The sequence below is a fragment of the Lethenteron reissneri genome, chromosome 43, assembly GCF_015708825.2.
Source record: "Lethenteron reissneri isolate LAM-NWPU_2019-01 chromosome 43, ASM1570882v1, whole genome shotgun sequence".
Classification (NCBI taxonomy): domain Eukaryota; kingdom Metazoa; phylum Chordata; class Hyperoartia; order Petromyzontiformes; family Petromyzontidae; genus Lethenteron; species Lethenteron reissneri.
The window spans coordinates 10066210-10093215 of NC_083821.1; the positions used below are offsets into that span (position 1 = coordinate 10066210).

Below are 27006 nucleotides of genomic sequence, written 5' to 3' on the forward strand. Positions count from 1 at the left end.
TGGGCCCATTTCCCGCCACCCCCAGGGGCAATAGGTATTTGTTGACTGGTGTCGAGTATTTTACACGCTGGCCTATGGCCTGGCCCCTGGCCAACCAGTCGGCAGCAGCCATCGTGGAGGCCTTTGTTCAGGGATACGTCCTGGACAAAGGTGCTCCGGAGCGGCTGCTGACCGACCAGGGCAGAAATTTTTCCGGTAAATTACTCAAACAAGTCTGTGACCTCCTAGGCACGAAGAAAATTCGTACCTCCCCGTATCACCCGCAAACTGACGGGATGGTCGAGCGCCTGCATCGCACCATTACGTCAATGATGTCACAGCAGGTCTCGGACTCACAGACTGACTGGGACCTGCATATTCAAGGGGTCTTGGCGGCATACCGGATGGCACCCCATGCAGCTACGGGATTTTCCCCCTTTTACCTCATGTACGGTCGCGAACCCGACCCGCCTGTTCGCGCCCAGCTGCAGATCCCCGAGCCGCAAGGGAAAACTAAATTGGCTGACCACGTCAAATTTAATCTGGCCAAATTAACAGAGGCGCGGGATGCTGCAATGCTAAACTCGGACCTCCGTCAAAAGGCGAATGAGCGCCTCAGGCTGGGTCGGGCGCACATGATACAGTGGAAGCCGGGGGACAAGGCATGGCTGCACTGTCCCCAAGTGCCACTGGCTACCTCCTCTAAGCTGGTGCGGCCGTGGCGGGGCCCTGTGGAGGTGGTCGAAGTTTTGCGACCACAGTGCGTGCGCATTAAATGGGGGAAGCGGCGATGGTTCGTGCACCCCTCTAGGTTAAAACCCTTCGTTGCGGTACACAAACCCACTTCACACATGCGTGGCCAAACGTGTGGGGGGTCGACCGACTCATTGGGTCCGTCTCCGTCGTTCTCACCTAAAGCCTTGCCGGCCGTGCCACCTCCAGGTGCATCAGGACTGACGGGCTCACGCCCGACCACCCCTCCTGGGGATACCGACGGTCGCGCGGCATCGGATGAGGACTCACTCCGGGACGGACAATTGCCACCTGACGGTCCGCCACCCGGGGTTACCCCGTGTGAGGGGCCCGCTGCAAGGACGCGCGCAAAAATGCGCAGACTGTTATGAGGCCGGAAGATGTGTACATAGGTTGTGTTCATCGTGTGTTGTGTGGGTGGTGTGTTCCCTGCCCATTGAATGTACATATGTTGGGTTCATTGTGTGTTGTGTGGGTGGTGTGTTCCCTGCCCATTGAAATGTACATACGTTGGGTTCACCTGGTGTTGTGTGTATGGTGGGTTCCCTGCAAATTGTATATAGGTTTTTTTTTTTTACGGAATTCGTATTTATTCAATGGGGGGGTGCGTCGGGTTGTTTTCTCTTCTTGCTGTTGCATTTTGTTGTGTTCTTGTTGCTGTTCTTGTTATTGTTGAAAAATAGTGAGGCACACGCGCGGTCGAGGTGTAAATGCACTTTTATTGTCATTTTTGTATGTTGGCAGACGGGACGGCTGCAAGCTATGCGGGGGGGGGGGGGGGGGGGGTGATGTAGGGGTGTTAAAGAGAGGGCCCGTTATGCATGGCAGCCTATGGAAAACAAACACAGTGGGCGGGGCTACGTAAGTGCACGAGGAGGTGCCCTCTGCGACGTCCGAGCCAGACACCCTGGGGGGGGCTGGTTCGAACGTTATGATCCCCCGGGGCCCCACCCCTCAGGGAGGGGTTGGGTATAAAAGGGGATGTTCAAAGGGCTCGAGAGAGTTATGTTTAAGCTAAGGGAAGAAGACTGAAGACGTCTTAGATAGAGCCCTGGACTCCCCTAGTTCGATGTCCTTTTCAGGGCCGGACAGGACTGAGCCAGCGGCGTGGTCCCGAAAGCCAGAGCCGGTGCTCTTGTAAGAGCTGGTCTGGAACTCCGGGTACCGGGCCCGACTTACCAGTGTCGGGCCAGTTAGCCTCCCCTAGCCCATTAGTGGAGGATTCGGGGCTAGGACAGAGTTAGCTAGGGGTGTATCCCGAGTTATACGGGTGAGGGGGCCGATACCCCCTCGAGTGTGTATATGCCCACTGTCGTATTGTGAAATAAATATACGTGTGCCTCAACCTCGGCGTCAAGCGTCTTCACCGGTACTTCAAGCGTACGCAGCCAACTGTGCTAATCACAAGATGGCTCAGGGGGCGAATTCCTGAACAAGGGGCACTGAGGTAGCACTGCCGACATCCTGGGATTCGAATGCCTGGCACCCGCCCATGAATAAACCAGCTTCTCAAGTGCAGCAATTTCCTTCAACAATACATGAAAACATATTTAGTTTTACTTTGGCCTTGGCTGTCTATGATACATATATACACAAGATTTAAATGCACCCGTGCAGAGTGCACGTGTGCTTGTAGTTAGGAGACAAAGGCCATTATCGTGTGGCGGGCGTGAGGGTCCATATTTGCCAAACTCGCAAATTACTCGCAAATTATTCAATTATCATCATACATATTGTAGCCCCGTCTGGCAGACTAATAATGCCCCTGGTCACTCTGGCAAATTAGACCATCTTAACCTCTTGAGCTCTCACCTAGTTAAACACGATAAACTTGAAACTTGAACATCTGTATGCTAGAGCCATTGGCCGTTGGAGAGTTTTAAAAGATCCCGAAGCATGGGTTTAGGTCTCTGCCTTGATCACCGGTCCTGCGGTGCCGCTCCAATGACACGCACAACCCACCCATCGCAACCTCCACATCTTCATTACATCTACAGTGTATTCCGTGCACGTTATATACAACACTCATAAGCTGCTTTACCCAATCTTAAATAATCACATTCTCAGTGTTAGGTGTTGGTGTTTGGCGCAGACACAGGTGTCTGTTCTTTCATGTTATTAAGTATCAAAACAGGAGGAACTGCAACACAGACTGCGCTTCATTGGACCATGCAGTTACATGGTATGAATGCACATTCAGTTCGATAGAATAAATGCTCATGCAGCGACTGTATGTATACACAGCCAACTGTGCTCATCGGTGGTACGGGGGATGCACAACAAACTAAACACAAAAAGCAGTTCTAAAGAAATGAGTTTTCAATCTAGATTTAAAAAATGTTTATCATCCGGCCAAGTGGCTCAGCGGGAGAGCGAGCGGCTTGCAATCAGAACGTTACGAGTTCGTGTCCTGGGTCGGGGGTTGACTCAGACCATTGACCCCTCTGGGTGTCAATATGACGAATAACACTGCATGGTCAAGTCAACGGTGGTTGTCCTATGGAAGGACTCGCCCCTGCCACATCAATGTGGAATTCCCACCACAGTCTCAGCGGTGTAAACAGGAGATGAGCATTTCAAAAGCTCGTTCCCACGTGAAATCACTTCGACTTCTTTCGACTTTGAGTGATGTTGCTCAGTCTTACCTAGGTATTGGAGACTGAATCCCTTGCGCCGGTGATTTCCATCAGACGTGAAGTGCAATCGCAGCCAGTTCTTATTGCTGATGAGTGGAGCAGGTAGATCCATGCCCGTTAACCTGTAAAAAAATACAATTGAATGACACTTGGAGTTAATGTAAGTTACGTGTTAACATTTTAGAAATTCACTTCAAGAAATCAATGCATCAGCTCGACTGATCTTATATGGATACGAATTAATGGCATCCATGTTGCCTTGATGATGGTATGAGTTGTTTTTAAAAGGTGGACACGAAAACAATGGAACAGGTGGGCCACTGCGAAAAGGATACCTCAGCGTGATTGTGGCCATGAAACACCTTAGTCTGCACTCCTTTAACGGAAGAACAGCAAAACTCAGCGCATGGATGAACTCATAATTATTCTTTCACGATCAATACAATGAGTTGGTGTAACTAAACTAAACTCTCCTGAAGCCCTCTTGTGGCGAGCAGACCTCAACATCGGTATTCATTAATCTTCTGAACATATATACACAATTAGTCATGGTGAATCGGTTATAAATCACACGGAGGTGATTTACGCTAAGTTAACAAAATATCACCACATTTTTCATTTCTCAATCTCACCACATTCCTAATTTCTCAGTGTCACCACATTGTTCATTGTGCCTTCAGCAGAATCAGTGCAGGAAAAAAAACTGCCTGGCATAATTACAATCACATCACGCTGGCAGGATGATGTCGCTCGGCTGGTCTGGGAATGCCTGGGAATTCCCCAGGAAAACCCATAGTCTGTGTATAGTGTAGCAGTATATAATGCAGTAGTGTATAGTAATGTATAGCAGTGTCTAGTAGTGTATAGTATAGATTAGTAATCAGTTCATTAACATGTGTTTCCTCTGTAAGGAATTGTAGTTGTAAGATGTTTGACTTAATAATACGCTTCCAGGCCGCACTAATCTATTATATAATTACAATATCCGCACCTCCGCCTCTGATCTCTGCACCTGATGGGTTCAGTGATGACGTCATCTTGCTCTATTTAAGACCGAAAGCTGGCGGATTGCTTCACTATTCTGGCAAATCGCCCAATATTGCTGGTTTTAATAACCAGCTAAACGTCGTATTCAAATTGTAAATGTTGTGGATCTACTCTCCAACACACCGGTGGTCTGAAGTAGTAAATAATTGGTGCTTTGTTTACGTGACAAACCTTACTGGCTGTGTGATCTAACCCAAAACCTTTATTATGAATAATATCGGTCGTGAAAGTCTACGTGTTAAACTTGTGATGCAAAATATAAATGTTCAGCATGAGAATAACGAGTGTCATAATGTTCACGGGATGAAACAGTGTCTACTTGTGTCCATGCTTTATTGAGCAGATGGCAGCATTGGCGGTTGTGATACAACAGTGGAAACTTTCTTTCTTTCCCACACCTCCGATTCGCATGGTTGGCTACGTACGGTGCGAAAGAAGCTCAACATACATATTGCCCATAGACTAACAATACCCATAGACTCAACACTGCACCCACAATTAGCACGGTTGGCTACGTGTGGTGAGAAAGAATATCAACATACACATACATTCATTGGCTGTATCGAATGGAGGAGGGTGTACGACAACACAATTGACGTAAGTAAACCTGACACAAAACTCAATTTTGAATCGGTAAAAAAGACATTTCCCGTACCTCAAACACCATCTCCGAGCCCTATCGTTAATGAACACAGCATCTCTATACTCCGTTATACGCCACGTTTCTAAGGCACACGCAGATTTTGTAGCCTGTTTTGTGTTGTTGTATAATGACTAATTGTAGCAAGTAAGCTTCTTTTTTATTATTCCAAAAAGCTGTAACATGAGACAAGGAGGTCATTCATAACCGCAATCTGAGTGTGTGATATTAATTAAATGTGAAACCTGGAGGATGAGAGTTCACACTGCGATGTCAATACCAATGACTCATTAGTACAAAGTTCAGTAAGCTAAGTATGCCGACCATCCAAATATCTATCACTGGCAGCCCTCATCATTAGGTTATTTTTAGAATATCCCCATAATCCATTGAGCACTGGGCAGTACTCTCCTCTGTTAGTGAACCTCTAAGCCAGTTGTGGGAATTCCACATTACTATGGCGAGGACATCCATGACACTTAGCTACGTAATAAGTCACTCCTCGACACCACTCCCCTAGCGATTCAACCGTGCGTGATTCATGGAAGTAATTTCATTCAATTGTGAATTAGTTTTTTTTCTCCTCTACTTTTTACTGTCTAATTCTTCTTTTGTCTCAGTTGTATTGCACTCGCCCCATTAGCTTAAATGTAATATTGGCAAATAATTTGGACAACAAATAATAAACAAAAATTATTTACAGCCATTTGTCAATGCGCTGGTGGCCTCGAACATTCCGTGCCAGTCATGGGGGTTGTTTAACTATACTTGTGGATGCCACAGTGGCGAGATGTTAGCTACCTCGCCTGGTATACGGGAACGCGTAGGTTCGATCCCGACACTGATGCCTGTATATGTGGAGCTTGCATGTTCTCCCCGTGGTCGTTTGTATTTTTTCCGGGTCCTCCGGTTTTTCCTACCACATTTATAAACACGTGCTTCGAGTATTTGGCTGTTATAAAAAAAAACATGTTCATACTTCAGCATGCTTGTCAGTGCAGGAATGCAAAGTGGACCTGTGACTGATTCAGATATCCGTCACCACCGATATTAACCATTGCTTGGAATCAAATTCAGGTGACATGGCACGGTGCATTAACCACTGCGACACCACCTCTCCCGATAACTTGCATAATGGTATTTAAATAAAAAATATATTTTAGAATACATGATTGCATCTTTATATTGTAAGTGCAATAATCTATTCGAATGAACCGATGAATCAATGCATGGTTAAGCACCATTATTCAATTCCACAAACCGGCATTAATTTTTAACAACACCTAAGGGGTGATAGTCTGAGTCAACTACCGAACAGCTTCAACTTATCCTCTCTTAATCCAAGTATGATTGGCCTGCATATTAACTTATTTCTTCTCCCGAGCTTCCACCACGCACTCCTGCGGTGCATCTGCAGGAGTTGAATGAGGTCACCTCGACAGACCTGGCGTAATTACCTATTTGAAACCTCACACTTGGACTTACAAGTGGCTCCTGCAGTGTACGCATTGCACATCAGGAGATATACATGTGCAGCCCAACTGGCAACAGCGGTAAAACATTGACAAGGAGTGCGATGTCATCAACTGGAAGCCCTGCCCATGAGAGACTTTGAGCAGCAACATGAACAATAACAAAAAATCCATTGGCATGCCAGAATGTCCATCAAAAGTTTATCGGGAATAAAAAATGCATTTGCGCTAAACGTCAATAGAAAACAGAGACAATGGGTTTTGTTTGTGTTTTGCACTGCTTTTTTTCCATGAATGTTTCTTCTTTGCAGATATTCCCAAGGTCTCTGGATCCGAGAACCCATTGTCTCTCCAAGGACTCACGGATGGTCAGTAAAGCCATTGACAGACCAATCAAGGAATACGTTTCATGATTGATTGAGAGGCATTACGGTCAGGCACTTTCACGTCGTTGTATATTCCAACGTTAATAAAGTGGAGCTTCTCTTCTTCAAGACCCTATCGTCCATGACTCCAATTAACCTTGGCAGCTGTAGGGTCCACAAAAGTTCCTATTATCCGGCTCCAAATTTTTGAATGTGAAATTTCAGCCACTTGGCCAGTGGCTGTTGAAGGAAGATTGTTCTGTTTGCACCACCTTTGGTTCTGTCGTTACCCGCTACTCGCTCTGGGCCGCCACATGAGCGGTGGGGCCGGTGTGTCACGTGGCGTTGGCCGGTGTGTCACGTGGCGTTGGCTGGTGTGTCGCGTGGCATTGGCCTCGTGTGAATCACCAAATGCGAGAACGGATCCGATTTTATGTAAAAACGGCTGGAGCACAGCGAACAAGAGGTGGAATGACAACCAAGATAGCCGAGTGAATTGGGCCCACAGACAATAAGAGCATGTGCTAATTTTCTAATTGATTCCAAGGAACCACTTGCACCATTTTCTTAACACCTGTTTAATTACTGGCAAAAAGGTTTCATAGATATAACTGCTCAACCCAAGCTATAAGTGCCCTGATACTTGCATTGTCTCTGTACTGTTCGCCCTTTTGGAGTTCTCTGGTCTAACGCTGGTGAAACAAGTCCATGAAAAAGGCTGTCTGGTATAAGCCAATCAGTTTAAAAGAAAATGCATATATTATCAAGGCACGTTTGTTTGGATTTTTTGCCACATATGTGTGGCAAAAAAGGTACCTATTTGGTGTATGAGCATGTTAACACCTCCTGTTTCATTGCCAATAGGGTTAAACATATTCAATTTTTTTAAGATTTGTTGATACTGGCAAAAAGGTATCATTAATATAACTGCACCGTTATGTATCCACAGCTCTCTTATTTTGCTTGCTCCGCACTACCCCAAGTGAAATTATTATTTCCTGACCCTCAATACGATCTATGCCTGTTCTCGTTTTTCATCAATGCAGCATTCCTAAACACACACGTTTGTTACCCGTCTTCCGGCCCGATGTCGTGCACACTCACTGGACCATGAGTGCAACTTCTGCACAGACAACACCAAAGGCAGTAAAACACACTCCCAATAGAGCCATACATAATACTTGCAACATCACACCTATTTTGACATTTCCACAACTGGTTGCATATACACATTTCTGACTGCCATGTGGCACTGCAGTGTAGAACGTTCGACCCACGATCAGAAAGAGTCACACGATATAAATATCCCGGTGTGGGATCGGCTTATCTCATCACCCAATTCAGGGTCTATAAAATAGACACCGCAAAGTCGGGAATCAACAAGTTGCTTGTTCCGTGGAGAGAATGGCAGAGCTCCGAAAGCGAATGCCTTCGTTCCACCAGTAGAGATCAGCGTCAGAAAGCCATCGGAGATGAAGGCCTGTTTGAGCCAATCAGAGAACAGGAGAACCCTTATGTTTTTTTGGTAAAGTCACGTAGGTAAAAAATAAAATTAATATAACAAAGTAAAATAAAAAAATATTTATTATTTTATTTTGTTTCTATTAATTAACAAATAATTTATTATTTCATTTTGTTTCTATTAATTATATTTTTTACCTACGTGACTTTACCGAAAAAAACCTAAGAGTATGAATCATTGCATTCATGAAAGCTTCAAATCTAGGAGAACCCTTGTCAACGGCGGTAATTGGTTCCACATTTTAAAGGCCTAATTCGTTCAGATAGCATTGGAAGTTACCCGTTTTTAACCCACAAAACGTACTTTATAATATTTAAACAATGGATATCAACACGTAAATATACCAATAACATTACAAACACGTAATATTTTAAAAAGCATGGTTAATCAATGGATGACTTAATATATACTGTACTAACAGCCCGTTGTTAACAGGGGAATGGTTGGTAAGCGAACACATTTGACTCTACTACGGAGGCTCATCGTTAAGCGTTTCGTCGCTAACAGGGGTGGTCATTAACAGGGGTTCTACTCTACACGATTATACACTACACTATACACTACACTACTTTACACGACACTATACATTACACATTGGGCTCTATGGATGCCTGTCGTTAAGCAATTAGTTGTTAACAGGGGTGGTTTGTTAAAGAGGGGTTCCACTGTAGTGGAGTCCATGCTCCACCGCCTTGTGCACATAGGCCTCCTCCAAGATTGGGCCGGTGTCACCGCCGTTCTGGCGAACCCACGGGCCCCTCGGATGGCCAGCTAGAGGAATGCACCGATCACAATCATTGCATATTTTTGCACGTTAATATTTTTTTATTCCACAACAAATGTGTACCTTTTAGCAATTGTTCGCCTTGTATATTTTTTTTATCCCAGGCCTCCCTTCAGAACGAAAAACTGGTTCTGTAAATGGGCTTTAACATAATAATCAATGAGAGCCCATTTACACGTAGAAATCCTACGTGTTGTGAAGTCAAGGAAATGTAAATTGGATGTATTCGCATGAGCCGACACTTTCACTGTTGCAATCATTGCGGAAGAATCATGGATTTGTGTAAAAAATAACAGTCTGTTCTTGACGCTTCACTTTGTATAATTTTTTCATCATATGTTAGCCCATCAAGTCTTCCAAACTAAGCACGGTGAAACCAATGTTGTATACCAGCAAAGGTTAAGCAAGCAAACTCTGGCCCCGTTTGAACTCTATGATGCTCATCAGCGGAGTGTGTGCCCTTTTCATGAATGTATAAAATTATAATGAATCCACGGCAGAATTGGAGGTCTCTCTGCACTTCTGGTTTTGTTAGAATGTATTTCATAACGCTGCCCCGGTGCGGGATGGTGAATAGCAGGCCCAGGATCGATTTAGGTAACACAACGCCACTGATGTTAGCCGTGAACGGTAATCAAACACAGGATGCCAGGTGAACCACTTCGCAGTTGTACCCCCCCCCCCTCCCATGTTAAATCTGGACTAAATAATACATTTATATTTTTTATGCAACGAAAGACCATGTCCGTTTAGTGTCGTAATTACCTCCAATCCAACAAGATGGATAATTATAATTTTTAAAATGTCTGCAGAGCAAACTATAAAGTCACGTTTATTTAAATGTGTGTGCACATGTATGCACATGTTACCCCTGTGTTCAGATGTTTAATTTCCCAATGATGAAGTGCAACAATGTGTTTACAGTGGGTCCGATGAGAAGAAAATCAATGTTTGGGAAATGAACCGATTATAAATATAAAAGGGGTGTTTACACACCCTGCAGGAAAAAAACACAGCAACAATACGATCAATCAGTGTTTGCTTGATTACTTACTGCTCAACCAATGCAGCAAGGAGCAACCTTCAGGATATTTTCAACATCACAAAAACGGAAAGTTCATAGCCTCGTTCCTGGGGCAACGAAAAACTCAGAGAGTTTGCAGAATAATTACAGAATAATTCTCAGCCATGCAGAAACTCACAGTAAACAACTTCAAATATCCATGTAACATCAAATTGCCTCCACGCTCAAACAAGTGTAGTGAGTCCAACTAAGTCGCAGACGTTGTCTTGGGAGCAACACATTTTATTAAACTCTTAGGACAACATACTCCAAGTTATTAACACAACATACTCCAGGCTATTAACACAACAAACTCTCAGGTGGTGACCACCCAACTAACCACGCTACGACGGAACTAGACACGGTTCCGCTATCCCGGTCCAGACCACAAGCTGTGACCCGGACCGCGTGGCTGGACGCTTCTTCAAGCTTGACGTGGATCTCCTGCCTCTCCAACAGTAAGAACCCCGAGCCCCTCTTAGAGCTCCCCTTATATCGGGCCGGGCTGGAGCTGGCTCTGCCTCCCGCCCCGCCCACCTTCTCGATCTCTCTCAGCCTTGCCCGAAGGCTCTCGAGAGTTCTTCTTGGACCATGTGACCACGAATTGCCCCCCTCCACCGGTGGCCCCTCTCCAGTATCATCCGGTCACGTGTCCCCCCAGGTCAGCCAGAGTATCATGCCCCCAACGTGTAACCCCAGCTGGCTGACACTCTCTCGCTCTCTCAACGGGAGCCCGCACTGCACGCTGTGCGTGGTGCCACTGCGCTTAACCAGTGCTCACCCAGGCCCCTACTAGGGCTGGTACTACACCCCGTGTCCGGGGTGTACACACAACAGTAGACATCCCGCCGTGGCCTCGCAAGCCCGGCATCACAGTGACATTTCCAGTCACTACACAAGCAAAGGGACATATTCATAGGCCATTGACAGCTCTGAGTTTGTGGTGGTCTGATTGTGTAAACTCCACATCCCTATGGCTGAAGTCAGCTGGAAAACATCTGCATATTTCAACAACGTGATATAAATTTTAATTATTCCAGAGGAATAAAGGTCTTGAGTCAACCTCTGAGTGGGATTTGATTCTACATGAAGTGGTATATACACAGCTGGGTCCCTGCAGTGCATTGAGCAACACAAACACAAATATACAACATACTCCACGTGGCATTAAGGACTAAATAGCAATTTCCCAAGGTCAGCAGAGCCCACAAGAGGACGGAGTGGCCAGCATCGTGCCTGACCAGACAGTTCGGAGATCCCCATGTTGGTGGTTACGTAATACCACACAAATCAATCTCGGGCAGGGTTCTTCAACTGGCAGGTCACAGAGCGGATGTAGCCCTTGAAGGCTTTTGGGAGTGGCTTTGCGAAACTATGCCCCCCTGAGAGAAAAGCCTCGCCGAGACATACGCAAATAAAGAGATGTATCTATGTACGTGTATGTATGTTCAAATTATTTCGCACCATATGTAGCCAACCGCGCTAATCGGAGGTGCAGGGGAAGGACAACAAACTAAACACAAGCAGTTCTAAATAAATTAAATTTAGATTTAAAAGTACACAGCTCCAGTGGCTTCCGAATATCGGAAGGAAGAACGTTCCAGATGGCCGCAGACGCGCATCTGAAAGCCAGGCAATGCAGTGACCGTCGTTGTTCGATGGCCAGCCAAAAGCCGCTGCAAGGGTCGCCGGAAAGATAGAGTTGATAGAGCTGCAGACAAGAGATTAGTGAGAAGAACGTGGCATAAACTGCACATACGTGAAGCGACGAGGGATAGAGATTTAGTGGCCATGTGCGAAAAAATGCCAACGTCACTCCGCCATACGTTGTCATAGCGTCCGCACAGGCGACACACTACGTCACGCGGTCTGCCAGCGCGCGTGATTTGTAATGTGGGGCCGTCCATGAATTACGTCACGATATTTAGGACGATTTTTGACCCCTCCCCTGCGTCACACGACGTCACAAAAAGTCAGACCCCCCCCCCTCAAATATGACGTCACAAAACTCTGCCCCCCCCCCAAAAAAAAATCAAACACGCTTCAAATCGCTTTAAACTATTGTCATTGTAGTGCGTATTTAATGTGCCGCTGCACTCTGATGTTGTAGGAGAAATCATTTATTAAAACGTCTATTTAATTAAGTAGAACGTGTTGTCTATATTTATTTAAAGTTGCGCATTTTAATGTGACGTCAAATTTCTCACCCCCCCCCCTTCGTCACACATCGTCACAAATGTCTGACCCCCCCCCCCAGGTGAGTGACGTCATTTATGGACGACCCCTGTGCGGCCCGCTGGAAAATATAGTGAGATCATCCTGACCTCGGGGGATACCGAGAAACGATGCGTGGACACGACTCACTGCAGCTGGTGTGCATGGCCAGGAATGTAACCTCTTTCAGGAGGATGGCAGGTGGGGAGCGCACCCCACTAATCCTGCATGTCCATCCGCACACACCTAACGGCACAGTATGTCCTGAGCATGTGACTTCAAAATAATCACGTTCCAGTTATTTTACGTTCAATTCATCACGCAGGATTTGAAAGGCGCAGCTTTCGAAATGCAATTGTCATTCGATATTTGACCAAATGAACGTAGCGGAGGACACCAATGTTGTTGGGCCAAGAGCAGAAACAAAATTGCTCACGTGCATCAGTGAGTCCAGATATTGCCTGAATAGCCATGAACTATTAAGACCCATTCACGTGCACCTCATCGAACTACCAAATGCATGTGTTCTACCGTGATGTGATCACAAGGCAGTAGACTGACATAACGGTCTCTGATGGGATCTCTAGGCAATATACTGGCAGAACAGTCCCTAATGGGGTCTAAAGGCAGTAGACTGACAGACCGATCTCTGATGTAAGACTGACAGAGTGGTCCCTGATGGGATCTCTAGGCAGTAGACTTACAGATCAGTCCCTGATGGGATCTCTAGGCAATATACTGGCAGAACAGTCCCTAATGGGGTCTAAAGGCAGTAGACTGACAGACCGGTCCCTGATGGGGGCTTTCAACAATAGGGTTTCTGCAAGAAATGTTGACAATATCGAGATAAACCAAGAGTAAGTAGCGAGTAGCACCTATAAAGGCCGGAATGATACATGAGGTGGTGGGTGGCCAGCACCACGCCAAACCGCCTTTCCCTCCCCGGTAGTGATGTGTACACGCCACACCAAGTACTCATTTGAGGCTGAGTCGACCTAGAGGAGGGTCGCCGACCGATTCAGATAATCGTCACTGGTGTTGACCGCGAGCGAGAATCGAACTCGGGTCTCCGCCGGGTTCGTGGCGCAGAGCGCAGCGCGCTAACTGCCGCGCCACCGCTCTCCAAGCAAGAGTAAGTGCACGGGCACTTGATTATACAATGCGCACACACCGGAGCGAGACGAGGCACACACTCGGCAATGTACCCCACACAAAAAAAGAGGCGATCACAATGGCCGGCGCTTAAGCGGCAATGCAGATTTATGGTCTTCATTCGTCTTCATTTCCACAATCCTCCTGGACTGTCAGTGCGGCGTCTACATCGCTGGCAGCCTCCAATTTCGTCTATACCTGCGGTAGCAAACTCTAATGGCCAGATAATTCATCACGCACGCATTGTATTCATGAGCCATTGACGAGCAAAGCTTCGGGGCTTTTCTTTGTTTAATTACAGTCGCCTTCTTTCCTGCTCGTGCCCCGCGAGTTACAAACGCTACGGCGATGAGCAAATACTTGCACTCGGCAAATTCCAAACAGCGGTCTCACCAAGATTCGCAAAATCGCGCCCACCCTTACAAACTGTTTGACAACAAACTTCTAATAAAATTGAAGCCTCGTGTGATTTGCCGTTCATAAATGACGTCACGCACCTAGGGGGGGGGGGCGTCAGACATTTGTGACGATGTGTGACGAGGGGGGGGGGTTGAGAAATGTGACGTCACATCAAAATGCGCAACTTTAAACAAATATAGACAACACGTTCTACTTAATTAAATATACTTTTTAGTAAATATTTTCTCCTACAACATCAGAGTGCAAAGGCACATTAAATGCGCACTGCAATGACAATACAGTAGTTTAAAGCGAATTGAAGCATGTTTTATTTTTGGTGGGTGCAGAGCTTTGTGACGTCATATTTGAGGGGGGGTCTGACTTTTTGTGACGCCGTGTGACGAGGGGGGGGTCAAAAATGGTCCAAAATCGCGTGACGTCATTTATGGACGCCCCCAAGGCACGTAGCCACCCTGTCACCGTGCCCTGTGAACAAGCGTGCACTTTCATTGCACAAGTTAATGTGATGTGCAGCTCAGTGATGTTGGCATGGTTGACTTCTTAAGGTATGAAAGAAGTTCAACATACATACATTTGTGTCATATATGAACATGGAATATAGATGCATGCATGCATACATCACAAGCAAAGACAGAGATCCCCAAATGTGTAGCCTTGACAGACCGTAGGGGCAAGTGCCGTTAACGAGCACCTAAGGCCGGAACGGCACACGACGAGGTGGGTGGCCAGCACCATGCCCGGCCGCCTTTGTATCCCCAGTGGCGAGGTTTAGACACCGCACCAGGTACTCATTTGAGGCTGAGTCGACCTAGGGGAGGCCCAGGAACACACAAGTCCCGGCAACCGACACGGCATGCGGAAGCCTCCATCCGTCGGTGGCTTGACGAAGGAGTCTGCCATTATGAGTTCAAATAATTTTCATTATTTGAACCTGTCTTGCAAAAAATAGGATAAGATTAAGGCTGACAGGGCAACAGCAGCAGGAGGGAAGCTGGCTCAGTGTAGCACCGGTGATTGATGAGCTCAGCCCAGAAATCCTCAACCGAACCTCACTCCACCATTAGGCCAGATTAAATGGACACTGTGATGAACGCCACTCGGCTTATTCCACCGCTTCATTCAAATTCCAACGAGGGCGCGCCGTCAGACTCACCAACGTTCGAATGTAATCTATCAGTGTGCAAGTCAGCGAATATACACGTTGATTAAGCTAACCGAGGGGTGGCTACGCTTCCGCGCGTGCTCCTCACGAACGTCCACGTATGCCAAACCCATCTAATGCACGGCGCAAATTAATCTTGCAGAAGGATAAACATTCATCTCGCTTTAATCGTGTTCCCTTTTTTATTTCAAGTAAATTGATAACGGCTTTTGTACACGATTAAAATAAAGTGCCCTCAGTGAAACAACAAAAATGTCAAGTGGGGTAAAAAAAAGAAAGTCTAACAGCAATGAACACTGGGACACTACACTGGATAGATAAGAGAGAAAATTAACTCCATTGAGAAATGCATTTCTTATCGACGAGAGTGTGCTTAGTATATGTGTGTGTCCATGTATTTCGTCAAGGCGACAAGCAGGGAGCGGTGGCACAGTGGTTCGCGCACTGAACTAAGAACGTGGCAACTTGCGACCGATTCCCTACCACGGTTCATTACGAGCGCTGAGTCATATCTGAGCCCATATCTTCATTCTAGGTTGACTCAGCATGACATTGGTACCGAGTGTGTGGTTTATAAACATCAACATTGGAAAGGCCAAAGGTGGCAAGCCATTCGATGGCCACAGAAATCACCCCAACAGTCTATAGGTGTACAATGGGGAAGATCTGTGTGTGTGTGTGCGTAATCAGTCTGCCACTTTGGACTGCGTGAAGATTAAAACGTATTATGGTTACAACATGGAATAACGTCGTCTTATCTCGTTTTTCCGCTTCCTCGTGAATACATTCTCCAGCCGCTTGTCGAGCTCGAAGACTAAAACATGTCGTATTTATCGCGTTCAATAATTCACCATTTGCATTATTTTCAGAATTTTTTTTTTACTTGAGGGCGAGGGCTCGCGGCTCATTTGCCTGACGGATGTGCCACGTGCTTCGACGGAGACGACGAGCCACTTCGCTGAACTATCATTTGGTGGCCAGGTCGCTTCTGCAAACGGAAGCTGACAGCTCAGTAATTTGCTTACCTTTCCTGAACGTTGTTCTCATGTCGTGTTTTTAATATCGTCTGTTTTTTGTCACTGGCGGAGCCAGTGGGGGTGGTACGTGCCCCCCCCCCCCACCCAATGATTCGATCGAAATCTCTCATTTCGATCGGATCATTGGGGTTTATTAATAATACATCGGCATTTTTCAACCTCCACTGCCACTCTGTAGCATATTATTACGTGTCAGGGACTCTATGAGATGATAGGACAATAGTCTGAGTCCATAATTGGCAATAAGTAACGGCATAGCAGTTATAAGTGACTCAGAATTGTGCGCAGAAGCATATACAGTCCACGACTTCCCTGAAGGCATTCACCTTCAGCGAGCGCGATGCCGATCACACAATGCGGTTCAAATTCGACCCTCGATCGATTGCTGCGCCATCGCCGCACACATAAAAAGCAAGGGACAAGTCCTTACTTACTAACAACTCCTCTATCATTTTTCATTGCTGGAGGGGTTGTCCCCTCTACCTGAAAATCCTGGCTCCGCCATTGTTTGTTGTTGTTACTTTCTGACTTGCCCCTGCAGGACATCTGTGAAAAATAGCTTTTAAGACTCATCGGATTCCTCCGGTATTAATATATCTCCTGATTCGGAATACTGGACGGGCGGGTGAATTCCAACAGGTCGCATCGCAACAATCACTCTCATCCGGCACACCCACAGCAATGTTGAATTTAAATTGTCCGTGACCGCAATTAGATTTTAGTTTGCGTAGCAGCAGCAGGGATGCAGACTGGCGACAGCACACCACAGCGGCTACACGGTACGACCGGGCAGCGCTGTGCATTGCCGCGCACTGCTCCGGAGGCGGGGTGGGTTAGATCATCCGCGGATCGTCGTTGTCAGCGAAAACACTCGGAAACACTCGCTTTGCGACCAGGTCGATTGCAGAATTCAGCACAGCGAGAAGGCTGCTGATGAAGTTATTTGTGAGTGGGGTTTTTTTCTTCTTTAAGTTTTATCCCCTTGTATTCATGGGTTTAATCTGAGCATCCAGTCTCCTCCCACATACAAGAAACTCATTAAAAATCAATCAGCCAACGATCCTAATGCGTTCCTTGGATAAGCAAAATTTTAAAAATAGATATTATTACATACATGCATACATTATGTAACGGGTTAAAAAGCTGAATGCCAATTTAAAGTTCACAACCCTGAAGCGATAGTCAAGGGAAGCGTCTCGCCCTCCAACGACCCATCGGCGCAACGTTCATCGATTCCGTGGGCCTGGAGGTCGGCTGCAGACATTCCACGTCGTCGCAATGAAGGGGCCAGCATCGCCGTAGCACAACTGTTGTTTAGCGGAATCGGTTCCTCTGCCTCGTGGCTAACGGCCCCCATTTAAACCTTCGCACGCGCACCACGGGGAATGCTGCGGCAACGCGATACGTTATAAGTAGATGCAATGAAAGCAATGTCCTGGCGAACGCGTGGCGCGCTTGTACACGACTACAGACAGAAACGCCTCGCCGACAACGCAGACGCGTTTTAACACGTAGGCTGATGAAGCTGGTTGTATTCACTGGCGAAACGTCGTACTCAGATTGTAAATGTTGTGGCTTTGCTCTCCAACACACCGGTGTGCTCTACTAGTAACGAATTGGCACGTTCTGTTTAAGCGACAAACCTTACTAATTGGCTGTGTCGGGTGTTGGCGGATTTAATGACATATTTTAATATTTACACGATCTAACTAAAAAAAAAAACCTGTATTACCGCAGATGCGCTTATGCGACTGTCCGGAAATGCTCTGCTTTCCGATGACGAGGAAGCAGCTGGATGGAGCTGTGAAACTTTTAAGTCACCTCGATGGAGAAAGCATTTCTTTAGAACCGCTTTCTGTGCACAGTTTGTTGTCCTTCCGCCGGCATCTACGATTAGCGCGATTGGCTACGTACGGCGTGTAAAGAACTTCAACGTGCGTACATACACTGTTGACTCGACGCATGGACACGTGAAATATCTGTGCATTGTGGTCGGAGTAACATCGGGGCGCGAGAGGGGAGACCAGTGTTCTTGATTGGGGGCCGTCATACCAAAAAAGGACTGGCTTAGAGGATGACTGCTCATGACAGTACAGATGGTGTAGCCATGCATAGCGCAGCTTCAACCAGGAGCAGTATTACAATGTATGGGCTCTGTCGGGTTAGGGTGTTCGACTTTGAAAGCAGGAGATATTGCAAGTTCATTCGCAGGTCTGAGATAAACTCATCACAGTGTTTGTCCGGAGTCGATAAAATACGCACCACTGCACGGTAAGACGTCAGTGGTTTAGCCTATGAGGAGACGTGGCCCCCACCACAGCAATGTGGACATTCCCCGACTGGTGCCTCGGGGTAAGAGAGCGGGGATGAGCTCGGGTTGAATGATTAATCGATTTCAAATCGAAATCGCAAATTGAAACAATACGATTTGCCAATCACAAAGGCTGTGGTTTTTTTGCGATTTGAAAAGTCCTATTACTTTGTTAATGGAATTGTGATTTTTTTTATAATTATAACTTTATTTATTTTACTTAACAATTGTTATATGTTTGATTGTTCTATTTCCATTAAAATGTTTTAATAAATACATGTTGGAAGCAATTAATATTTTTTAAGTTCTCATCCTTGCATTATAATATATCGAGCAGTTCATATTGTGATGGTATCATGTGGTAATGCTCCATCACAGGTTTTAAATCTATTACACAGTGAATATTGAATTGAAGCTTGGCTTAAAAAAAATGTAATCACAATATCTGTCAGAAAAATCGCAATTAGATATTTCCCCCAAATCGTTCAGCCCTAGGATGAACCCTGGCCCATTGCTGCAGACCCGTTTTAGCAGGATCTCACCGATTGGTGAAAAAAGTATTTACGTATGTTCGTGTGAAATCCGTCGAGACCCAACGAGCTATCATTTGTGGCGAGGTCGCTTCTGAAAAATAAGCGAATACCTCAGTGGGATTTGCCCGGTAGGTTGGGGATGGTTTAGTTTCATTTGTATGTCTTTCCAGTACTTTGCACTGCCATCGTGTGTTTGTGCTGTTTGTCACTGTAACATCCTCACCCGCCCCTACTGGACATCTGCGACAAAGAGCTTCATATCTCATCGAATTCCTCCAGTGTAAAGAAATATTGTGAATCTGAATAAATCACTTTGAGGTGGGAGCTGCTATCTCATTACCCTGCCTCCCCACACAACCCCACGCACACACATCTCCCCAATGCCACGTGCCTGTCCATTCTATGATTTTGAACGAGACTCGCATCACGTGCCAGAGATATTTGTAAATAGCAGAGTGCCAGGACCGACGGTAGGAAATACCGTAGCAGGTCAGGGTCAAATGAAGCATGCGTTTCATAATTTATACCGCGGCTGCATAAATATCTTCCAAATGACTCCTCGTTCATTGCAATTGGCTGTGGCTTGTCTCGCATTTCTCCCAGGCATACATACAGATGAGCCACTTAAATAGGAAATGCTCGTGCAAAATGGTAGAAACATCAGCTTGAGAGTCGAAATTGTGCTCTCTTTAAACTGTACAGCCCAACATTAACTAACAATGAGGTGAATAAATAAGCATTACAATTGGATATGATTGCAATTCGCTTGGGGTGATGGCGGTGCCATTTGTCATTGCGGCACTTAAATTCTTGACCTCGTCGCCCTGCGAGGTGACGACTTCCAAGACACCGCGACATCTTCAAAGCTCGACTCGAAAACAAATCTATTTTAAAATGGCTTTCTCTCTCTGTCGTTATTCTCAAACGCCCTTCTAACTTCTTCGCCTTAAACTATTGCCGCCTTTTCAAGCATAGCGCCCTGACAATGACCGTTTAATGGCGCTTTATAAATTAAAATGATCATCATGAAAACGAGTCGTTCGTACACTGACCATATTAAGTGTAACCTTTTTCAGGATATAACGTAATATTTCATAACTCTTGGCCGTGGTCATGATTCTTACGATTGCCCAGTGCTTTAATTTCGTGGTGCTATTTTGCGGACACTGAGTATTATACAGATCGCCTGGAGGAGGAAGAAGAAGATATTAAAACAAACCCACGCGTATATTCGAGGAAAAAACTTACGCGCCGCAACTTTTTTTTTAAAGAGAAACTCAACGGGTTATATTCCCAGTCTTGATTAAAAATTCACAGACATTGCCGGGCTACTGTGGAAACGTGACGAACAAAAAAAATGAGCGCGCTCAGAACTGCCTGTCAGCAGGACAGCTTCAGAACTCCGTGTCATGAAATGCGGCCCCATACGTAGAGTGCCAAGCACGTGCCTGGAATGCAACACGTGCCAGAGAAACTGAGACCTTGGCTGGCAGAGGCAATAGTGCAAACATCCACTCTCTTTCTCAAAGGTCCCTTTTTTAGACATTCAGGCTTTTAGCATGCAGCGAGTAAGTTATGGGGTGGGAGGGGGGCATATTGATTAGTGCACTACACTATGAACTTGGCGACGCGAGTTTGATTTGTGGCCACTGCTAATGCACAGTGACGAGCGATAATGCCCGCGAACTTCCCGAACCCGAAAAGACCAGCGTGGCGGAGTGTGGTCGAGCAATTTCCACAACAGGCACGGTGTGGGGGAAGGCCTTAATAATAGCAAGGTGGTGTGGCCAGCTCCACTCCTGGCCACGTCTATCTTCACAGCTTTGGTGCTGATACACAACACATATTCTTCTAGGCTGAGTCAACCATTGGGGATGTCCAGACCCGGGTCAGATGCCACGTGCCACTGATGGTTTGTGGCCAGAAATTGAATCTGAATCATCAGGTTCTCAGCACAGTGTGCTAATCACCATGTGGCTGGAAAAAACTTTCCTTACAGACTGCATGGGCAAGTGTTATTTATATTCTATTCTGGATATATGTTCAGGAGCTCTATGCCAATGGGTCGGAGAATAATATAATTCTTACGGCCTACCTGTTACGTATAATAGAGTTTGTTGGGTTAGATCGCGTAAATATGAATGTATTGTTAAACCCACGACCACCCGACACAGCCAATTGGTAATGTTTGTCACGTAAACTAAACATGACAATTCGTTACTAGTTCAGCACACCGGTGTGCTAGAGAGTAAACCCACAACATATACAATTATGGCCACACACCATCAAAAACCTCTATTATTGATATTGGTTGTGAAAGCCTACGTGTTAAACCACCTTTTATGTGTTTTCGTGTCACCTAAAACACAACCAATGATGTAATTCAGGCCGGGTCTTCGAGTGTCAAAATATTAATATTGAAGGACTCTCAAGAAACATGAAGGGAAGACCACGTTGACGTCATCGCCTTACAGGAGACAAGCCCTGTGAGTGAGCAGTCTGCGTGGAGCCGGGATACGAATGGTTCACACACTGCAGGAGCATCACAGCAAAGCTGGGTTCGAACCCCAGCCATGGCTAACATGGTATTCACATCTGTTCAGGGTATTCCCTCGTTTGAATCGAGTAGCTGATGATGAGTTAGGACATCAACAATGGAGAAACAAAGATGGTCGGGAATGGTACTGTCCACACCGCCATTAATGGTTTGTTCACTTAAAAGCCTTGACTTTTTTACAGGATATGGCAACATCAATCAAACATACAAAGAACATGTCACTTTACCCACCCTTGCATGAAGTTTGATTGATACCTTTGGCGACCTTGAAAGATTACCCATTTGAATATGAAACATCGCCGGGGCAGTTATATATAATGATAGATACACAAAAAAGTTTTACCAAACAAGCCATCCGACGTAGAAACTTGATATCTTAGTTGCTCTCTCTCTCTCTCTCCAATATGGGTATAAACAAATGTACATCGATGTCAAACAAGTAACATTCAATGGAGTGTGCCACTCCGATTTCAACCACACTTTGAACGTTAACAGTTATATGGTAAAAGAGCCGGATCGGTTCAAATTAACGTGGCCCTCATGGCTTCTTTCAGGTGCAGTGGTGGCGAGATGTTAACTCCCTCGCCTGATATGTGGGCAGGTTGTGGGGTTGAGCGCGAGGCTGACGCCTGCTGTATATTCTTGGTTCTTTCGGCAAAGTCACGTAGATAGTGTTGCTTGTGTTGCGATCGAAACGTCGTGGGTTTTTTGCTTTTAATTTAGATGTTTTGTTTTCTATCTACGAGACTTTACCGAAAGAAGCAAGAATATAATTCCTGCAGTCACGAAAGTTTTAAGCCTGCTGTATATTTGGAGTTTTCATGTTCTCCCCGTGGTCACGTGGCTTTTTTCCCGGGTCCTCCAGTTTTTCCCTTCACATTTAGAAATTTAACTTTAGAGTTATTTGTGCTGCTATACATTTCCACGTGATAAGCCAATTTGCCGAGCTATCGTTTGTGGCCAGGTCGCTTCTGAAAAGGAGCTATATAGCTCGGTGGGCCTTACCTTGTGAAATGAAAATAGTTTAGTTCATGAATCAACCCCTCAATCTTCACATCATCCACTTCCCTGCACACACCACAGACTGTTCTTTAGCTGGTGCCATTGATTCTATTTACCATGGAGATCATCCCTCTCAACGTGACCAAGGTTTTGGAGTCCAACTATCCCCATTGGACGACCACATCAGCACCACCACAAGCCGAGGTCCCAACCACTGCTCCTGCATGTTGACAGAAACTGTCCGCAAAGTATCAGATGAAGCTTCGAGAGTTGAACGGAGTTCAAAAGAACTCACTAACAAACAGCATCTTGTTGTAAAATACTCAATGCAGAAGACCCCTGGGTTTCATCTTCCACGAAGCTCATGGTCGACCCTGAACCGCATCTTCTGAGCAAACAATAGCAGCTGCGGATAGCTGATGCACAAATCGAAAATTAAAAACTCTCCAGTGTGCGACTATGGTCATCCAGAACAGACCTTACATCACATACCGACGCAATGCCCCGATCCACAAATACGAAGGAGACATCGTCACAGCGGTGATACACTCCGCTGCTCCTTGCACGGTTAACTGGCACGACCGCCTGAAAGGGACATTCTAGCTGTTGCTCTGCATCTACATCAGTCATAGGAAAGAAGAAGAAGATTGTGCTTTTTAGGATCATCTGGATGCCCATCGCTTCTGGTGGGTGGATAACATCCGGAAGTTCCAGTCGCTCACTCACAACCACTTCTCTGGCTCCTCCTCTGTTCAAAAATGTCATCGAGTGTGCGGGCTTCACAGCGGGATGCGTCGTGTTACAGGTCTGAGTCACATCTCACGCCAGATCAATATTGATTCGAAGTGGGCATCTTCGCAAACAAAACAGTGATGCTAAGTCGTGGAGGACGGTGTGGATATGATGAGGCCACAGTTATCAGATGTGCTGCTTGCCACCCATATATCCACGATTGTTCCTCATCATTTTGAAAATGTGAATAAATCAGCCAATGGGCCATGAGGTCACGTGGAATTTCACCAACACGTGTTTTACCAGCAAGTGCTGTTCATGGTCGAAAACAAAAAATCGTGGTTTCAATTGGAGCATCACATTCCACGAAGGTTCCTTGTGAGCTGTCAATCTGGCGGCTTGAAGGCTTCAGGGCACTACGAGCGGTGAATCGCTCAGAGCGACAACACTCGCAGTTGGTACCACGTGTCCGCGCGGTGTGCTCCGCTCTTCAACAATGAAATAATTTCAATTTATACGTATATCTATATTTAACTTCTTTCGCACCATACAGAGCCAACTGTGCCAATCGGAGGTGCGGGATTTAATGTACGTTCATTTATAAACTAACTATGATTTATTGCTTTAATGACATTGTATTTACTTTACGTTTATCATCACCAATTTCTATTTGCTTTAATATTATGAAATATTTCATGTATTTAATAGCTAATTTGCGGATTTATTGGAGGTAATTCAGGAAAATTATTATTTACGGATGTATGTAGGCCATGTAGCGTCATCAAAGCTAATTGCATCCAACAACGCCGTTTGTTTGCAGCTCCGTTCCTGGGCCTCCCAGAAGTCGCCGCTGACTCATTCGGGAGATTATTTTAATCATCCAGCTCCTCAAGTGTTAACTATTGCACAGATTTACCTCCCTCCATACATGCGCGGTTGTAGATATCGATGTAAGCAACGTGATCATTGCATTTATATGTTGCAACGGTGGCTTTTGGCATTCAAACGTGGGAGTAAAAAAAAATGCACCATTTCATTGATTAGCATTTGCTCTTCAAGCTAAGCATATGCGTCGTGTTTTGTGTGTACGAATCAATGCTTTTCTATTCAAACGCACTGCGTGTAATGGGTTCGCATGGCCCCACTGGAACCTGCTGCATTCACCTAAACGTAAAACATTTATATCGATAACTTCATGAAATCGCGATCCTGAGTTTGGGCCAATTCATTGACCCGCGAGTGCGGTGAAGCATTACACCGCTATTAAAAAGGAATTAGCTTCGAAAGTTGGAGATTTTACATTCAAACTTCAGCCCTGCCTTACACACGACCTACTTCCACGGGTCAATGACAAGGGCATGCCACTGCACACACAAACAAAGACAGAGATCTCCCGCATAGCCGAAGCAGACTGTTGGGGAAAGCGCTGTTAGCGAGGGACCAATAAAGGCTGGCACGGCAACAAAAAGGTGGTGGGTGGCCAACACCACGCCCGGTCGCCTTTGTTTCTCTTGATGGTGGTGGTTACACACCGCACTGGCTACTGATTTGAGGCTGAGTTTACCTAGGGGAGGCCCAGAGCTGGTTCAGATAATCGTCACGAGTGTCGGCCTTGAGCGAGAATCGAACCCGAATCGTCAGGTTCGTAGCGCAGCGCCGCTACCCGTTACACTATCCGATAATGCACGCTCACCCACGCACACAAAGACAAAGATCTCCCGTATAATCTCAACAGACGGTTGGGGCAAGTGCTGTTAGCGAGGAGCACCTATGTAGGCCGGCACGGCACACGAGGGGGTGGGTGGCCAGCACCACGCCCGGCCGCCTTTGTCTCCCCAGTGGCGATGTTTATACACTCGTTTGAGGCTGAGTCGACCTACACGCACACACACACACGTGCGCTCACCAGAGCGAAGGCGCATCAGAGCCGGTGACCTCGAGGAAGTCGTATCCGCTCTCGAGCTGAAAGGAGGTGAAGACGAGTGACACGGTGTCGCCCGGCTCGCCCAGCACCAGCCACGTGCACTCGCCGTCGTTCTCGTAGTCGCCGGGGAAGCCGGGGCTGCTGATGACTCCGCTCGGCCCGAGCAGGGTCCCACCGCACGCGCCTTCCTCTGCTCGCACCGCAGAGACGTCGACGCAGCAGCGTTAACACAGGGGGGTCAACGCAGCGAGGTCAACGCAGCAGGGTCACAACAGCGAGGTCAACGCAGTGGGGTCAACGCAGCGAGGTCAACGCAGTGGGGTCAATGCAGCGAGGTCAACACAGTGGGGTCAACGCAGTGGGGTCAACGCAGCGAGGTCAACACAGTGGGGTCAACGCAGCAAGGTCAACGCAGTGGGGTCAATGCAGTGGGGTCAACACAGTGGGGTCAACGCAGTGGGGTCAATGCAGTGGGGTCAACGCAGCGAGGTCAACACAGTGGGGTCAATGCAGCAAGATCGACGCAGAGGGGTCAACAGCGAGGTCAACGCAGCAAGGTCAACCCAGCGGGGTCAATGCAACGGGGTCGATGTAATGGGGTCAACACAACGGGGTCAACGCAGCGGGGTCAACGCAGCAACAACATTAATGTGGCAGATTAACGCAGCAGAGTCAACACAGCAGCATTAACACAGCAACGTCGTTCGACGCGAATTTGATGCTCAAGTTAATTAACACAACTTGTTGAGTTACAAAGAGGCATGCCGTCATATCGTCGTCACTCGTGGGTGAAGGCCACCCCAAGCCTCCGTCCAGGCCTAGGGACGCATCCACAATACAAGCTGATTCTTCACAATCTCGCGACGCAGCAATCGCCACTACAAACAAGCCGACGTTGTTGCTCCATCTTCGAGGTAGATTCACTCTCGGTATATTCCCTGCTTTGGTTGCCTCTCTGTCGTTAGTCTCAACCACCTACTGGTGAAGTGTCTTGCCCTGAGTCACCTCGCTTTCCTTAACAGTCGATATGCTGTCCGCCCCACGGACAGACGCGGGGGAAATCACTGCTCTACAGGATTCATATCGATGATAAATTCGTTTGGCGCATGTCATCATCAGCATCATCATCACGATGCATGGGCAGATAGGCCAGAGGTGTCCACTGCGCATTTAGCAATTTGTTTCCACTTTCCTCTGTCTTGTGCCAATATGCTCAAGCAATTCTCTTGGCGCGAGTAGATTATTTAAAATGGTGTGGCTTTGCTCTCCAACGCACCGGTGTGCTGTACTAGTAACGCATTTGCATGTTCTGTTTACGTGACAAACCTTACTAATTGGCTGTGTCGGGTGGTGGCGGGTTTAACGACACATTTATATATTTACGCGATCTAATCCAAACAAAACCTCTATTATGGATGATATTGGTCGCGAGGGCCTACGTGTTAAACTAGATTATTTAAATTTCGATTTAAAGCTTTCGTGACTGCAGGGATTCATCTTCTTGGTTCTTTAGGTAAAGTCACGTAGAATGGAACCAAGAAGGCTAGATTATTTACTTGATAAATCTTGTTTTTTTTCTCCTTTACGTTCTTCCTTCTCTCTTACCTTCCCTTCCTCCTATTTATTTGTTTAAAAAAAATCTGTAATCCTGCTCGCAGTCTCTACGCAAGTGAGGCAGTGAGTCCAATGTTCTCACTCTAG

At 46.4% G+C, this 27006-nt stretch overlaps 1 protein-coding gene across 2 annotated transcripts in view; it reads right to left on the reverse strand.

The window, feature by feature from the left end:
* The window catches only part of LOC133353404 (CUB and sushi domain-containing protein 3-like), a 634534-nt gene that overhangs the window by 376976 nt on the left and 230552 nt on the right, over positions 1 to 27006 (reverse strand). For both annotated transcript variants that reach the window (XM_061569655.1, XM_061569654.1), the window contains exons 5-6: positions 25288 to 25495; positions 3378 to 3490 (exon numbers count right to left, since the gene is read on the reverse strand). In XM_061569655.1, coding sequence (XP_061425639.1) covers positions 3378 to 3490; positions 25288 to 25495 — 321 coding nt within the window. The remainder of the gene's footprint in view (positions 1 to 3377; positions 3491 to 25287; positions 25496 to 27006) is intronic.